Source organism: Drosophila persimilis, unplaced genomic scaffold (assembly GCF_003286085.1).
Source record: "Drosophila persimilis strain 14011-0111.01,24,50 unplaced genomic scaffold, DperRS2 tig00000191-arrow-pilon, whole genome shotgun sequence".
NCBI lineage: Eukaryota > Metazoa > Arthropoda > Insecta > Diptera > Drosophilidae > Drosophila > Drosophila persimilis.
The window spans coordinates 7,799,475-7,816,721 of NW_020825298.1; the positions used below are offsets into that span (position 1 = coordinate 7,799,475).

At 44.7% G+C, this 17,247-nt stretch overlaps 1 protein-coding gene across 1 annotated transcript; it reads right to left on the reverse strand.

Annotated features, from left to right (window-relative positions):
- Nucleotides 1–1,193: 1,193 nt before the first annotated feature.
- LOC6588896 (protein odd-skipped) lies at nt 1,194–3,485 on the reverse strand. The gene is made up of 2 exons (XM_026988568.1): nt 3,067–3,485; nt 1,194–2,955 (listed from the first exon to the last, which is right to left on the reverse strand). The coding sequence occupies exons 1-2, from the start codon at nt 3,137–3,139 to the stop codon at nt 1,748–1,750; spliced, it is 1,281 nt and encodes a 426-aa protein (XP_026844369.1). The 5' UTR covers nt 3,140–3,485; the 3' UTR covers nt 1,194–1,747.
- Between the last annotated feature and the right edge of the window lie 13,762 nt (nt 3,486–17,247).

Sequence of the window (17,247 nt, forward strand, 5' to 3'; positions counted from 1 at the left end):
CATTGATTTGCTTGCTTCCTTTTATAAGGCGAAACTTCTGCTTACTTAATCGGAATCTTGAAAATTAATAGAGCTGCTTAAAATGCTTCAAATATAAATGTGAATCAAAACTGAGTTGTGCCAATGGTTAATAAATTTTGACAGCTGCTGTTTGATGTTCTTCCCTAGATGGTCATCCAAATTGAATCAAATGAGTTATCGCCGCAGCATGGGAACAAGGTGTGGGAGTACGGCCAAAAAGGAGTTGCAGATAATATAGATACAGATATGATACGATTTAGATTAAGATTTAGAAGATACAGATATACAGACAAGAATAGGTTGGGAAATGCTATGCGGAAGATACAGAATAAGCTGACAATGCTATGAAATATATAATTGATGTTACTGCAAGTAGATTTTGCATTCAAAAATATAGATTTTCAAAGTCTTTTATTTAAGAAGAAGAAGATACATATACTACAGTTTTCATAGGTAAATGTGAATATAGACTCATTCAAAAGATTTAATACTGGCTAGAAATTGTGCTAAAACTAAGAGTGCATAAACTCTCTTCTATAACCAATAAATTTCTAATATAGTTTTCACCGGAATGACTATATTTCCAATAACTTAAAATATATTTCAGCGTTATCAATTATCAACCCTTCTAAAATCAATTCCATGATGTATACTTTCTTCTGCCGAATAATAAACCACTTCATAGAACCCTGTAGATTAACTTATCTGTCAAATGCCATTGCGATTTCCAGACGTTCATAAAAAGGAAGCAGAACTTAGGTTTTGGCCAAGTAAATCCCAGAAATTCCCACCGATATTCTCTGAGAATGTACCGCGATAAAGAAAAGACGTTATAAATTTCAGTTGATATTATTTTCCATTTATACATACATATAATCGTATGGTTCTTGTGATAGCTTCATATCATTTTAGGCGCATGCAATGCTAAATTTTTGATACATACATATATATAAAGACTATAGGCGATAATGAGATCGTTGTATCTTTGTGTTAAGTCGCGTTTGATAGGGCAAATTCTTGTATATGTTCATAAATCATATGGGAATCACTACTACAAGAAATAATCATGAGACGTGGCTTGGATTAATGCATTGAACAATCCACGGATTGATTTATTCAAATATAATTGTAAAAGCTATTACGAAAACAGTCTTTCAATAACCAAGAACGGGCTTGAGGTTTGTCTGGGATTAATTTAAATGTTTGATTGATTGATTTTTCTATTGTAACATAACATTTGGTTTACTTAATTGGCTATAAGGTACCATATATTAACTTTAATTAAACTATAGTTACATGATAATATATATAATTAAATAATAGTTTACAGCGTTGACAGCGAAGTTCGATTCGACTGCATAATGTTTTGGAATTGTTTTTGTAGGAGGCGTGTGTGTTTGCAATACTATTCGTATCTGTATCTGTGTTTGCTTTGGCTTTGGCTAGGACAATGCCGGCATCTATATCTATTCCATATAGAGCCGATTGCACTATTTCTGACTGATAGCATCTCCACTGCTACTTCTACCTCTACTCCTCTCACTGGGTGCGATTGCGGGGTGTGCTGGCGAGGTTGTGGTTTCCTTTTGGCCAGGATTCGAGCTGGACTCTGTGCGAGGTCCGGGCCAGGCATTTCCCATGCCTGGCCGGGGCCAGCTCTGGATGACATGACTCTTAACACAAACCAAAAATTGATTAACTTTCGGCTCGGTCTCCATGCATCTCTCTATCTGCTCATGATTTCGTCGATGGTGAAACCTAGGGTGCGCTTGGGCTTCTCCGTGGTGGTAGACGAGGCGGATGACGACGAGGACAGATCCAGGACGGGCATGTGGTGATGTTGATGATGATGATGGTGGTGGACCAACTGTTCAGGTTGAGGCGAGCTCAATGCCTGTGCTGGTGCCCCACCACTGATAGGGGATGTGGGTGTAGTTGGTGACGTGGCCTCCTTGCTACTCTGCTCGCTGTGGCTCTGCAGATGGCTCTTGAGGTTCGCCCGCTGGTTGAAGCTTCGCTGGCAGATTGGGCACTTGTGAGGGCCCTCCTCCAAGTGCGTGACCTTGTGTACAGCCAGGGTGCGGGACTGGCAGAAGCCCTTGCCGCAGTCGCTGCACTTAAAGGGCTTGTCCTTGGAGTGGATGTAGCGATGGTCCCGTAGATGATCCTGCCGCCGGAAGGCTTTGCCGCAAATGTCGCAGGAATACGGACGCTCGTCCGTGTGGGTGCGTTCGTGGATGAGGAGGTTGTAGGATTTGGTGAACTGCCGGTTGCAGTACTTGCAGATGAACTGCTTCTTTGGTCGGCTGCTGCCGGAGCCAGTGGCTCCTCCCGCTCCCGAGGCACCGCTCAGCTTCATGGTGGGCAGGGCGCCAAAGTGGCGGCCAGCGGCGATGTGGAGACCGTGCAATCCCGCGGGGTATGGCCTCACGCCATGGGGATGATGATGCGGATGCTGGTGTGGGTGGGCCTGGGCGTGGCCGTGGTGCGAGTGGTGGTGTGGGTGGGCATGGGCGTGGGCGTGGTGCGGATGGTGGTGTGCCTGGGCCTGTGCCGCCTGCTGCTGCTGTTGTTGCTGGTAGAGGGCTGCGTTGCGGATCCAGTGATTCATTAGCTGCTGGTGTACTGCAACGGGATCGGCGCTGGCCGCAGCTCCGGCTGCAGCTGCCGCATAAACGGGATAGTGGGGATGTTGTTGCTGCTGCTGCTGCATCTGCAACCAGAGACGATGTTGCTGCTGCTGCTGTTGCTGCTGCTGTTGGTACTGTGCCATGTGCCGCATATGGAGCTGTGTGGCCACCGCCTCATCGGCGGTTGTGGAGTGGTGTCCCCTTCGCAGGGGCTCCTCTGTGGGTGTGTGCGGCGGTGTTAGCATTGGGGAGAGACTGCTCTCGCGCTCCTCTTTAATCACAATGAAATCGTCTTCGGCAAAGTCTGGAAAAAGATCGAAAGATAGTGCTTTTGTTAGATTCGTTCAACTCCAGATGCATGTTGGGTGTGTTAGAGTAATCCGTTTTGCCGTCGCTGTTTTTAGCGGATAATTACCTTGTTCTCTGCTGATATTGAGCTCGTCGTCGACGGTTATGTTGCTGATCGGCGAGGCGGAAGTGGAAGACATGGTAATCCCCGTTTGTATTTGGTTTGAACTGATCTCGAAACTTCACTTGTTATTCACTGTAGAATCAATCTACTGTTTGTTCTCTTCGCTTTGCTTTGGTTTCTTTTCTGTTCTGTATTTTCCGTATGTATTTACGTAAATGTATCTTTCACTTGTATCTGGTTGTTCAGTGCGATCTCTTGAATGCGACGTGCCCTCGACAACGTCTCGAAATAAACTGAATTTCGTTGCGAACGCCGCTCTCCGACTCAAACTCGTGTGAATCGTACGAGTGCTATCTCTTTCTATGCCTGTTCATCTCTCTCTTTCTCTCGTATACTCTCTCGCTGGCTCTCTCTCTGTCGCTCTCTCTCTATCTTTCGCGCTGTGTGTGTGCGCGTGTTGAGTGACTTCTGCTGCTGTTGGTGCCTGCCACTACTGCTGCTGCTGGTGCTGCTGCTGCTGCTGCTGCTGTGGATGTATCTGTATCTGAGAGTAGCGCTCGTTAATAACTGAATGCAACTGCGGACTCGTCGACCCGTTTTGAAGGCTCTGCGAGCAGTCGAATGGAATGGAGTGGAGTGGAGAGAGGAGCGAACGCGGACCGACCATCTGGGGTTGAATTTATTTGGAAATGGTAGATACGTCCACGCCTACCCTGCTGCCCAGTCGAGCTCTGGGATTGGCTGGCTGCCGTGCGCTGCTGTATCTGTATCTTTTGTGTCATTGTTGTTGCTATTGTATCTGCGCGTGCACCCAGTGCCTGGCCTGGCCGGGCCGGGCCCCGACTCTGACTCTGACTCTCGTGACGTGACTCTTACTCTGGGACGACTCTGAGTATCCGTCTCCGTGGCAGTAAACAAGCGGAAACTGTTGGCCTGACGGTCGGACGCCCGTTGTTGCTGCTGCTGCTGGCTGCTGCTGCCGCTGCTGCTGTTGCTGCCTCCGTTGCTGCTGGCTGCTGCTGCTGCTTCTGCCGACTGGTGGCAGGCGGCAGTCGTCAGGCAGCCATTGCTGCCCGCATCCTTATTCCAAAAGCAAACCCAAACCAATCCCTGTCCAATCCCACCCAGGCGCATGTGCCAGTCGCAGCTGCATCCCCGCCAGGGAGCCCATCCACATCCTCGTGCCCATCCTCAATCCTCAATCCTCGTCTGTTTTCAACCTTTTTAATGTCGTGCTGGCTCCTCGCCCCAGGATATTGTAATCTATTGTCCCTGTGCTCTGCACTCTGCACTGTTTGTGCGTGTGATTCGTTTTCACTTAAATTTTAATTTGCAATACAAATCACTTTTTTTTAACGTTTACACTTTAAAACGGGAATTCAATTAGTGCCATCAAAGAGACTCACTTTTGGGCCAAAATAATGAGGGGATTGATGATTACTCTGATTCCCATTTCCCCAAAAATTGAATATGGAAAACATATTTGCAATGGCAAAAGGGATAAACGAATTTCCCAGAGGATATTTAAGCAATCAATTTGCAGTATGATGGAATAATGATAGAAGTTTCAAACTTTTCCCATCAAAAGTGACTCCCTATTTGGGTGAACTTTTACCCAGCTACAAACTGAAATGTATTCCAGGCATTGCCAATTGCCTTTAATGAGTTTCGCATTCGAAATGCTTCATGCTACTCAATTGTATCTCCAAATGAGCTATAATTGAATCGAGAGACAAGCAGGTGCAATTTATGGATAGCAGTGAAAGGTGAAAATTTTAAGGGTATTTAAGCGCGAACACTAAGAAAAGATACAACAATAGTTCGACGATGATTCAATGTTGTCTAGATGAAGATACTTATACAGACTTAAATATTCGAAATAAATCACATTATAAATAGTCTTTTTCATTCCACAATCTTTACACAAAAACTAAAAGACTAAGTGACGATCATCAAATTGAATTATAATTCCTAGTTTGGATTTCCCACACATTAAAAAATATTTCAAAATTTCCAACCAACAAATTATGGATATTCTTATCCCATTATCTCCTGCTTCCGAATTCCCTGCAGTACATCCCCTCGAATTTGACTTGTCGACTTGTCTTTCCCACAGCGTTTCCGTACTGGATCTCCGGCTAAGCCATGAACCAAGCAAAACATAACGAAACGAAACGAAACATTTCCCATTGATAGGTTTTACCCACTTAAGCACAGACTCAACGTAGGACCAGGATCAGGATCAGCATCAGGACTAAGCCCATTGCGACACACTCCGTCACAGACTCTGGACTCTGGGATTGACTTTTCCTAGTCGCGTGATCCTCTGGACGAAAGCCAATTAAACAATATTTAGACAACAGGCTCAATAAACTTTCCCATCATCAAACATGGCTGAATCAATAGCCGCATCCTGCGAGGGAAGGATTTCCCCATGGCCAGATCAAATCTGTATTCTATCCATCACCATACATATGCACTAAACGACGAGTATGTGCGATGGGATGTGTGCCGTACCGTCGGATTCGTGGGCAGCTTTAGCGTTTGGCAATTGTCGCCGCTGTTGACACGGGGCAAACAGTCGGCGAACTTTTCCATTTCAAAGTGACAGGGACGGAGGGACGGACAGACGGTGAACGGTGACTCCTCCTCTGTGACGGTGACTCTTCCACCGACTGACTCTCTGACTCTCCGACTCTTTGCTTTTGGAGTCGCGCGCAGTAATTAACATCATGTCATAAGTGTACAAAGGCAAATAAATAAATAAATAGATAGATAAACACACAAACAGAGTGGAACCGGAGACACACATGAAAGACCCAGACCGAATATTTCCCAGCGTACATTCCCATATGATATATGGCGTGGCACTGACTTCCTGCTATTGCTGTTTGTTGTTATCAACACATGGCCAAAAAGGATTAGGATTCAGCTAACACACATGTTCCTGTATTTGCATATAGGAAGGAGACCAGAGCTAGAGCCGCATCCTCGAATTCATCTTCATACATCCATCACGGAAACGGAAACAATCCAGAGATATACGCGGAGAGAGAGAGAGAGAGCTCCTTAAAGACCATAAAAAAGATGGGAAGGCGAAGGCCAAGGACCTGCACTAATAAAGAAGTCATTGGCTGGGCCATAAAGCCATAAAAAACTATAAAACTGGCCCTCTGCTCGACATTAGTAGCCTGCCATTGTATCTCGACCTCGTCCTCTGCGAAAAATTGGAGGAAAAAAAATGTAGAGCGTAAAAAATATAACAACGAGAGCAAAAAATCACAAAATCATCATAAAACCGAAAAATGACAACTTACTTACCATAAAAATCTGGCAAACACTTCGCAGAAGATGCCACAGAAAGACCCTCGGGTCTCCATGGCTCTGCCTCTGACTTTCTGGACTCTGACCCGGTTTTTAGCAATATTTTGTGCATTTTTTGTTTTGTTTTGTTTTTTTGTATGTTTTTTTCGTTAGGGCCATGCATATTTTATGATATTTTTTCATGTTTCCACGAAAAAAATTAGATTTTTTAGGCCAAAAATGTCGCTGCATTGTTAGCGTCAGTGTCAGTTGCTGTTGCAGTCACTGTCTATGGGCAATAATTGTAAAATGACTTTTTAGTGGCCCATATGGGTCAGGGGTTTCGATTTTCGTTTTTCGCTCTTCGCTTTTTTCCACAAAATCGACTTTTTGTGAGTCAAGGCAAAAATTGGAAAAACTAAGAATGCTTGGAATACACTTTTTTTCTTTTGAATCAGACCTCTTTAAGCTACTGGGATCTTTACTTGATCTTCTAAGAAAGCATTGCACTTGCCAAGTAAAAACTTAAGAAAATGGTTGCTGGTGACCAACACAGTAAAACTTAAATGCATTTTCCTCTGAGTTAAACTACTTTCAAAAACTACTTAATTGAAATTTAAACTTAATTTAAATCGTTTTCACAAAAAATATAGCCTCAGAAATGTTTTCTTCCCAGCATTTTTCAAGGTAACTCCCTGAAGATCTATGATTTAGCCTTGAACATAACATTTTTCTATGAGTCAAACTTCCTTAAGCTACTGACATCTTTGTTTATCTTCCAAGAAACCAAGAATCAATGCCATCTCTAGAAGTCTTTTTTTATTTCCCTCCCATAATGGATTTCCTGCAGAAGGGTGGGGTTAAAGTTAAATCCAACATCATTTTCTCATACATCAAGTCGAAAAGATAGACAGAGAGAGATGAAGATAGAGAGAGAGAGAGCGAGAGCGAAAGATCTTGTAAGAAGGCAAAAACTTGGTTCAAGGCTTAGTCTCGAAAGCAATTTGCAATTTCATGGCAAAACAGAAAGAGAGAAAGCCTCCGAAGGAGAAGGAAGGCAGAAGGTCCAATGAGGTAGAAGAAAAAACAATTTGAGTTATTGAAAATGCTTCCAATGAACTGCTGAACACAACACCAATTTCCCAGCAACGCCAAAAAGTTGCAAAAATTGTTCCACGGCAGTCCTTGAGATTCGCATTATAATTAGGTAAATATGGGCATTATACGATCAGAAGTCAAGGCCTGGGTGCAGTACGGGTGCATGCTGCATTGTTGCGATTTGAATTGCTTGCGAAAAGTATTTAAACACACCATAAACGCGTCACGCCCGCGACTCCTTTCGGGCCAGGCCAATGCGAAGAGTATCGCGGATGGGCCATAAACGGGCGGGCGGGCGAATCGGCCAAGGACAAGGCAACCATAAGTTGCCACGACCAAAACCAAAACATTCGGTCCTCTACGACCCCTTCGAAAAAGGGGTGTAATCTTTACCAGCGTAATTAAAGGGGTGTTGATGCCCAACCCAGGTAGCCCTGGCCAGCCCTGGCCAGCCCTTGCCAGCCCTTCTCCTGCAATCCTCTCCTGTCCTGTCCCTGGGTTATGGTTATGACCAAATCCTGGAACTAACCCTAAATGTTCTCCTTAGGGTTCGCTCCTTTTGGCTTGCCTTCATTGTCTTTCACCTTGCGGTGGGCGCGACGCACTTTTACTCCTTCCTCGGCTTCTACTTCTACTCCGCTCTATTCCTTCTGCTCACCGGACCCGCTCACGCACGACCATAGTACGGGGAAATCGGAGAAACTCTCGCTCGAACAAAAGGAGTAGCCCAAGGATTAGTGAACTTCGCAAAAGGCACTTCTCTTCAGGTCTGTGCATTTGTGTGTGTGTGTGGCCTTGCCAAAAGGAGTCACTACGCATATCTTCTCAAAGTGTGTACACATGTACATATCCTCGATGTTCCGTGTGTTGCGAATCCCAGGAAGGGTTACGGTTTTAGTCCAGGGAAGGGTTGTACTTTATTTGTTAAAATAATTAGATTAATCCTTTGAGAGTTGACTTTTCTGGTCATATTAGTGCTGCGAGAGGCTACTCCCCCATACACACTATTTCCTGTAGCGAATCAAAAGGGTTTTTCGGTTTGGTTTGGTTTGGTTTGAGATTCGTTACCCCCCGAAAGGATTGTAGTTTATTTGCTAAAATAATTAGATTAATCCTTTGACTTGAAGGAAAACACTTTAATCCCACAATGAGTCTTCTTCAATGGCATGAAGAGTTGGTTCAAATGGAATGGGAATTTTCTTTTTTGGAAACTTACTTTTTACTGAATCAACTTCAAATTGTACCGTTTTTGGGAAAGCCAATGATGATAGAGCTAATAATCTTTTCATCATGAAATCTTCAACATGATTCTTTAAAGACTTACCTTAACTCAAATATAACGTAAATATTCATCAATTAATCTTATGTATATCTGAGATGTTCTATTCGGTTTTCTTGGTTTTCGACATAACATCCCGTACTCTTACGGATTGGGAAACCAGGTTTCGGGTCTCGACAAATTCTCTTTGTGCAGTGAAATTTTCTTCCCGATTTTCATAGTGATCTTCAGTAAATTTTATATCTTATATTTTCTATTCAAATTATGTGGAATCAGTGTTTTATTTTCTTTGGTATGCTATGTTTTCGCACCTGTTGTTGGAACTCACAGAAAGATATTTAGATCTCAACAAAGACCCGACCCAAATGGAGGCTCCTCCCACTTTTATATCTCCTTTTGGTGGACTGTTGGCTACCTTATGTGTGTGGTAGTACACCCCACATGGGGGGAGGCGGTCGCTTGGGAGCTTATCGAGCCCAGCGTCAGTCACCACATCATCAGCCTAGCAGTCGAGTGCTGTTTGCTGTCAGATCGTAAACGGAACCAACCCCGTATTTTGATAAGGGACACGAAAATGTCGCAAAAACAGAATGAGTTGGTAAAAAATCTAACGATAAAAAAAACGGCACACTGGGCCCCAGGTCAAGAGGGGAGGAGGATTGTTTGGGGGGAAGGGTGAAGCGATGACAACTGGGCGACAACACCTTTACGATGCCGGAGACGGACACAGAGACGTAGCCGGAGCCGGAGCCGGAGACCGAGTCACAGGGCGAGCGAGCGGGTGGCTTTGATTTTAGCCGCCGCGCTTGTCATAAACATCGTCCGAGAGGGCCGCCGACCGCCGACTTTCATATTTTGCCGTCTGTTTCTCTTTTTTCCATTTATTTATTCCTTTTATGCTTTATTTGCGTTTGTGATTTAGCAATATGGCGGATGGGAAGGCTGCGCTGTGCTGTGCTGTGCTGTGTGGCAGTGCATGTGGATGTGGATGGCTGGCTATATGGCCATCTATATGGTGGTTGGGTCGGAGGAATGGCGGTTGGGTCCAAAGTAAACCGGCGCCCGCCAATCAAAATGCGTGGCCAGTCTCAACCCATTGATGATAGATTCGATTGAAAACAAAAATATATTTCAAGTGGTCTATCAATCTTCTATTTATTGAATTGAAATATTCATAGGTAATTGAATGATTATCAAGCAAATGTTTTCCTTAGATTTCGATATGATGGCAATCTGTGACGAAAAAGTGAATAGAACTTAAAAAGAGAGGCTGCTTAAAAAGGGTTTTGGGACACAAATTGGTTTATCCATCGAATAGGAGGATTATCTAAGGATTGGGGTAACATCCAGGAGTTCTTTGCCGAGAAAGGAAGAAAGGATTCTATATTTATGTGTATGTATTTTTTTTTTTGGGAAATGTGATGCATGTAAACACGAGCCAGAACTTAACTCTTATAAAAACCTCACCTCAACAAAATGGTGGCGAAAACTACTCGTAGTCCCCAGGCCCACCAACAGTTGAAAGTCTTTGCTTTCGAAAAGATACTTTGATTAATTAATAATGGAATTGTTGTGGATCAGTGCCTTGTGGGGGTGCTTGCTAAGGAGCAGAGCAGAGCAGAGGTGTAGGGCTAATTGAAATGGCTTGAATGGACACACAGTTCGGGTTGTAGGTCTTTTCAATTAGCCCAAAATCACCTGGGGAGTGTGTTCACGCTTATGCCCAGCCCCACGTCTCATTAAGGGAGTATTAATGAAAGGAATGATCCCGCGCAGAGGCCACCCATTGATAGATAACTAGTCATATCGCATGCACTAGAAGGGATACTATATACCACTGCGTAATCCAAGACAAGTGTGTAATTAATAATGCTCCATGAGCCAGTGCCCTTTTCCACTCCACTCCCACTCCACTCATTCCAACCGATGATCAATTTTCGATGATTTTCCAGTGAAGATCGAAGATCTTGTAAAGTATTCAAATTACGGGGCGACGAAAAGTGTGAAAATGCGTTTTGAACGACACGACACGTCGCACCCATAACATTCTGTGATTTATGATGGCAAAACATGTGCGACCCACAAAAAACACGCAGAGATCGAAGATCAGAGGACAGTGGAGGGGCACAGCGTAGATCAGCTGCAGCTCCACTATGATTCGACTCGACTCGATCCTTGGACATCCTTCAGCGCCACTTTCGGGGAGTGTCAAGTGTTTGTTGCTCCGATTACATGCAATGTTGGTTATCCCAATTCGGTTATTAGGGCAGTGTTTACAGTGCGGCGCTATCCATAAATTACTGTAGGCACAAGACCCAACTACAGAAGAATTCGACCAGAACCAAACCAAAGAGAAAGCACTTCTCGAGTTCGATTTTGTGGGGTAACCCGAGATGGAATCCTTGGCCGATAACAATTTCTTAAAACTCTCCATTCTCCATTGAGTTTGTTTATATTTTCGCTGAGACTAATTGTCGACATCAGCCGCATATTGTACGAGTACGCAGTATCCCCATCTGGTGCTCTCGCACAGACATTGAGGCACAGAGGCACAGAGGCAAGTGCCTCAAGCTACAAGAATTTTGTAGGGAAATCACTTGGAAATTTATTGGTTAAAACTATGTCCAGTTCCAGACTCCAGATTGTAATTCCATTTGTGTGACTGTGACTTTTGTGTGGTCTAAAATCGCTTTTCCTTTTCCATCTCAAGTGCTGAATGTGGAGTGTAGGGACGTTTTGCAGTTGCATTTTTTTATGACTACTTACGGCTAATGCGTCTTTCGGGGAACTGTTGCAGCAATACGGTAGTAAATAGTTGCACCACTCAAGTGGCTGGCTGGCTGCCCCGTCGAGTACTACCGAAACTCTTATCATCTAAAGATCCACAGATTGTTTGGTTTCGTTGTGACAGCACAGCACAACACAGTGAAGTGAAGGAGCAGTGTTATGGTTATGTGGTTGTTACAAAACAAAGTCTAAAGCAGGAAGATATCAGATATCTGAGTGCTTGTCCACAGTCAAACATTTCGTTATAAAAATCCGGCAAGGAGCATATCCAAAGGAATCTCTCAAGTGATAAGGATGAAAATTTGGAAGTACATCAGGCTCGAATCAGCCCAAATCATGTCTCAAATAAGAAAGTATCTCATGGAATAGCGAAATCTTACCTTTTTTGTTGCTATCTATCACATATGTGCATTTAAACTTCTATGAATATCGAAATATCCCTTTCCATCTTCACAGTCAAACCATTCTTCCCAAATATGTTAAGGAACATGTAAATAATTATCTCATTAACCTTTCGTTTCTAGAGTGCCTCTACTGAGTGTTCAATCTTCCATCTAAGGATATTTTTCCTTTCTTTAGTATCTTAATATCTCTCTGTTGAAACTCCTTTACTAATCACTCAATTCAATGGCCAACTAATCGAACTTCGTTTCATGGTTAACCCAAGATTGGCCACACACACAGAACGACAACCAGAACAAGAAATAGAGGCAGACCCAAAACAGAGACAGGGACAGAGACACCTACCAGGTTGCTCCCCGAGGAGGAATCGTTCGGTGCCGCATCCTGCTGCTAAATAGTTACAAATAATTATCTGTTTGGCAAATATCCGTACTCGATTCGGCGACAACTTCATCGATACGAGTATATCCAGTGTGCCTTCCCTCCATCCAAACACAATTGCCATTATCCATCCACAGCCTTGAGACGCTGCTTGCTGCTGCTGGGTCGCAGAGGGGGCGCGAGGTTAGCCCAAGTTTGGGTTTGAGTTTGGGTTTCGATGGATAGATGGATGGATGGACTTGATGGACTAGGCCAAACGAGCATATCGAATCTCTGGAATCCCGCTCTGTGCTGAAGTGGAATCCCGCTCAGCGCTCGGGACTAATGTTGTGATTAGCATCTGCGTTGACAAACACAGTAAGCGGTCCCAAGGCGAAATCTTCCACTGTAGAAGATGCCTTGCTCTTCCTTTGCCTGTGCCATTGCCTTGGAATCGGACTCGTGAGTTTCGTCCCCACCCAAGATGAATAATTATGGGCGATCTTTATGCTTGCACCGGCTCCTCGCTGGGACCGTTAATGCCTCGCCCAATACCCATTCCTGGGCGAGAGTTCTTGGCCAGATCGTTCCAGGCCGTGGGTTACCTGCGGCGTTTTGGCATTCCGAAAATTCCTGCTTCGACTTCGCCTTCAATTGATGCGCTCAGTGAGTCGTCGCATTGTTAGACAAAACGAATTCACGCGTATTCCGCCGAAACTCGCTAATGGTCACAGCGAGTCGTCCACAGCGGCATGTCACGGCACGGAACGGAACGGAACGATCCACGGATATGAGATCTCGGAGTGGTTCCGAGCCTGAAGATCTGCATGTGTGTGTTTTGCCTTCACCTTGGCCTCCGCCTGTGTTATTAATGATGGAAATTTGAAAATACAGAAGGTTCAATAATTGCAACATCATTGTGCGCGATGAGCGATGCTGAGGATGAGGATGAGGACGAGTCGCAGTTCTCCGATTTCTCAACCTTTGAGAGAGAGCGAATGAGATAGAGAGGGAAAGAGAGATAGTGACTTTGTCTCAACAACAAAGCTGTTAACAAATTGCCGCTTATACTACTACTACTCTCGTATGCTTCTTCAAGCCATTTCGCCACACTTCCCGTACTAATACACGCGCGTCCCTGAGAACATGAGTCGATGTTCCACGTTTCATGTCCTGAAAGATGGTTTTATTGCCGCATTTATGAGCTTCAGTACCTACTAGCCCTTCGAAGCAGATCCGATCGGCAGCACTGCATTTATATTGCAGCAATTTCGTATCAATTGAATATTTTCCACGAATGCACAAAGGCCATAAAGCGCGTCGCGTGGAGTACACATAGAAATAGGAATAGGAGTAGTTGTAGGAGTAAATAGTATATGGATATCGGGAAGGAAGGACACATGCCTCGCCTCGTCTTCTGTTTATGCCAATTTTTATACGCTTTCAGGTCGAGTGTTCCACTGCCCGCTTCACCTTCACTTTGCATCCCATTTCCATGACCTATGGCCCATTGCCATTCCCGTTTTATTGGCCTCGTCCGGCGTCTTTTTGTCATCATAATTCACGTGTAAAACATGCCCGCCGTTCCGTGCTCTTCCGTTCCCTCAATCCCATTTTTGGCCCAAAAGAAGAGGATTGCGCGTGCGCGCCTCTCCATTTGTTTGCATTGAGCGCGCGAGTCACACGCCCCGTGCCCGGTGCCCCGAGCCCCGAACGCCGAGCCAAGAAATCAAGTAATGAACAAACACAAATGCTGCAAGACGAAGGAGAAGTAGAAGGAAGCCCAATGTCGATTCCCTTGAATTTTCGGCGCACGAATCAAGTTCTTTTAACACTTGCCAAACGACAAGTGGATACGGCTGCAAGAGTGGCAGTGGCCTTGCCCAAAATGGCCAAGACGTAAATTAAGAATGGACTGGCCATACTGAAAACACTACAAAATGTAGGTATATTTTAAAACAATTTCAAGTTAAAGGATGAAACTTAAGCCTAACATTTATAATGGAAAAAGCAGCCAACTAAAATATCAGGAAGATAACAGTCTACAGATCATTTAAAAGTAGCTTTATTTTGTATATGTTTTGACCTATACCTTCTAAATTTAGTCTATGCTAACCAAGATGAAAAATATCAAAGACCAAACCAATGGCCAAATCTTTTAAATGTTTAATAATTCAACTATCATTTAGCCCCATATTACTCATCTCTATCTATGGCCGCACTACTCGATTGATTATCACTAACGAACTCAGCCTGAGAGATCTTGAGAGGGTATAGCTTACCAGAACAGAACCCATTGAAATGCGAAGTTATCTGTTGGAAACAGTGCAATCTTAGCCCTTCAGGGGATAGACAAGTGGCAGTTAAGCTCCCGGCCGTGGATGTAATGCATGTTTGGGGACTTGAAGATATATATGTGACCATAACAAACGCCTCCGATAAGCTATCGACAATTGAAAGTAGAAGCAAGTGCCAACTGTGTGTACAGTCGATGGCTGTAACCAGCCTTATATCATGAGGAAGCTCGTCCAGCTCTTGCAACTACCTGGAGTGGCATGGCCAAACTGCAGCTACGTGCTTCTTGGCACCCAGACCAGACCAGACCGAAATTCAAGTAGCTTGTGTAGTTCAGCCTTAATGCGCCCATTGGCACTCGACGGTGCGGACAGGCAGGGACAGGAAACTGAAGCTCCAACCTAACCACTGCACCAATGCGCCACTGGAACTGTCGACCAAAAGGCCAGGCGGCACTCTTGAGATTGGTGCAGTTATCTGCCGCTGCCGACAGTTTGGCAACCAGCTACCCGTCATTGTCCGGCGGCACGAGTCCCACTGGGGGTCGGGGTACGGTACCTAAGTGGATGTGGAAGGGAACCCCCTAACGACTGCGACTGCAGACTTTCTGTTTGCCTTGTGTCCAGACGTTAATTGGATCACTGCCGGACTCCCCAGTAGGTCCTTTTCCCTGTCCTATGACTTGGACACAGCTGTCTGTCTGTGCTAGCTGACGCCCGCTGGGCACACATGTCCTGTCCTTTGATTGCCTACTAATCCCGGCCATCGATGCTCGGGACAGTCCTTGGTCCAGTCCAGTCGAGGCGACAATCGAAGTAAACAGCCAGACAAATGAGCAAACAAATGAGCCAACGTATGTGTCCTTAAACTGACAAAATTGGATCATAACTGCGACTGCGTTGGTGATGGCAATGGCGATGGCGAAATGCTGAAATCTGTGCAAACAGCGCATTAATTAAGTCCTGCAGCGACATCGCACGAAGGATGCCCACCAAATCGGTGGTCATTAAAGGAGAACAATGTCGGAGCGTGTGGCGTGAATTGCGTCACGACTCTAGAGCCTTGAATGGGGCAAACATTTTAGGGCCACTGACGTCATCTGAAATAAACATTTTAGTGGTATAACAGATATAACCTCTGCAACTTGGGAACCCTTCTATAGATACTGAGGAAGTCCACAAACAAAGGAACCAAAAGATGAAGTAGGACATTGCCACCAATAACAGAAGTATAACTTCTAGAATCTCTCTGAAAAGACCTCTCAAAATTATGAAACACTATAAACTTAAACTCTAGATAAAACCAGAAACAGAAGTGCCTAGAGTATGGGAAGAGAACTAGGACTGGGAATGGGTGTGCCAGCCAAAGCCATTCCCATGTGTATTTGACCCCCGATATTGTCCATAGAGAGAGAGAGAGAGAGAGAGAGAGATCCTAAAACGAAAACCTATTCCCAACCGAGCAGCCTCTCGAAACTCTTTGGGTGCTCGCAATATCAGCAATCAGAGTTTATAATGGGGGCGTCAAGTCGCTGCTGGATCCCAATACCCAATGCCCAAACTACCGATGCAGAGGGGCCTTCACGCACAGCCGGCAAAATATAATTATTCCCATGGGCACCTACTTATCGCTCGAATGTTCGTTTTTAATTGCTCTGTTTGCTTCGAATGCCACATTTCGCTCTGGCTCTGGCTCTTACTCTTACTCTTACATACGTTTTTTATCGAGCCAACACTTACCGAGAAAACACTTAACGTTAACTGGCTGTTATCGTGTTGAAAGGGAGTGAGTGTGTGTGCTAAGAGCCAATCGGCATCAGCATTGGGGCCTGGGAAGTGGGTCGATAGAACGAACGCCCACTGCCACACTCCCATACTCCCACACCCACTCCCATGTTCCATATCCACGCCTAACGAGCCATGCCATCTCCATCCAGAGACTCCAATCGAGTTGCTTCAGGCCTCTGTTCCCCAAAAACTCCCTATAGTTCTCTCTTCAGGGATGGGACAGGGGCAGCCACTTCAAATTACAGCCACTAATCTTTGCGGGCATGTCAGGCGGACTCGGACCCATACCCTTACCCGTACCCGTACCCGTACTCGTACCCGGACACAGACACGGACCCGGTCCAAACACAGCCCAAAAACCAACCGGCAACCGCAGCTCAAAGAGCAAAGTGCACTTGACAGACAGCCCCAGCTGCGGCATAGGCAGCTGTTAAATGCTAAATGTATCAGTATCTCTGCATCTCTGTAGATGTCTGATGCATTTCGAATGCCAATTACATTTATTATCGGTCCACATCGCTTGCGGTTCAATTAACGCTTACTACTGTCCATTATCGCTTTTGTGTGTGTATGTGTGTTTTGAGGGTCTGTTTTCTCAATTGGCATCGCAATTCAATTGTCCAGTCGAATATCTTGAGGCTTTTCATAATCGAACGTTAGAGACATTTGACTCAAGTTAACACTTGCATTGATTTCTTAATGTGTGAAATGTATGCAGATGTGCATTTGTATGTACATATGTATGTCTGATTTTGGGAGAGTTAAATGTTGTTAATTTCTGTGATCTGTTCTCATATGTAATAGGGATTAATTGATTAAACATTCACATTGCTTGTTAAACCGCCACATCCTGCCTACAAAATCCTTTAGATG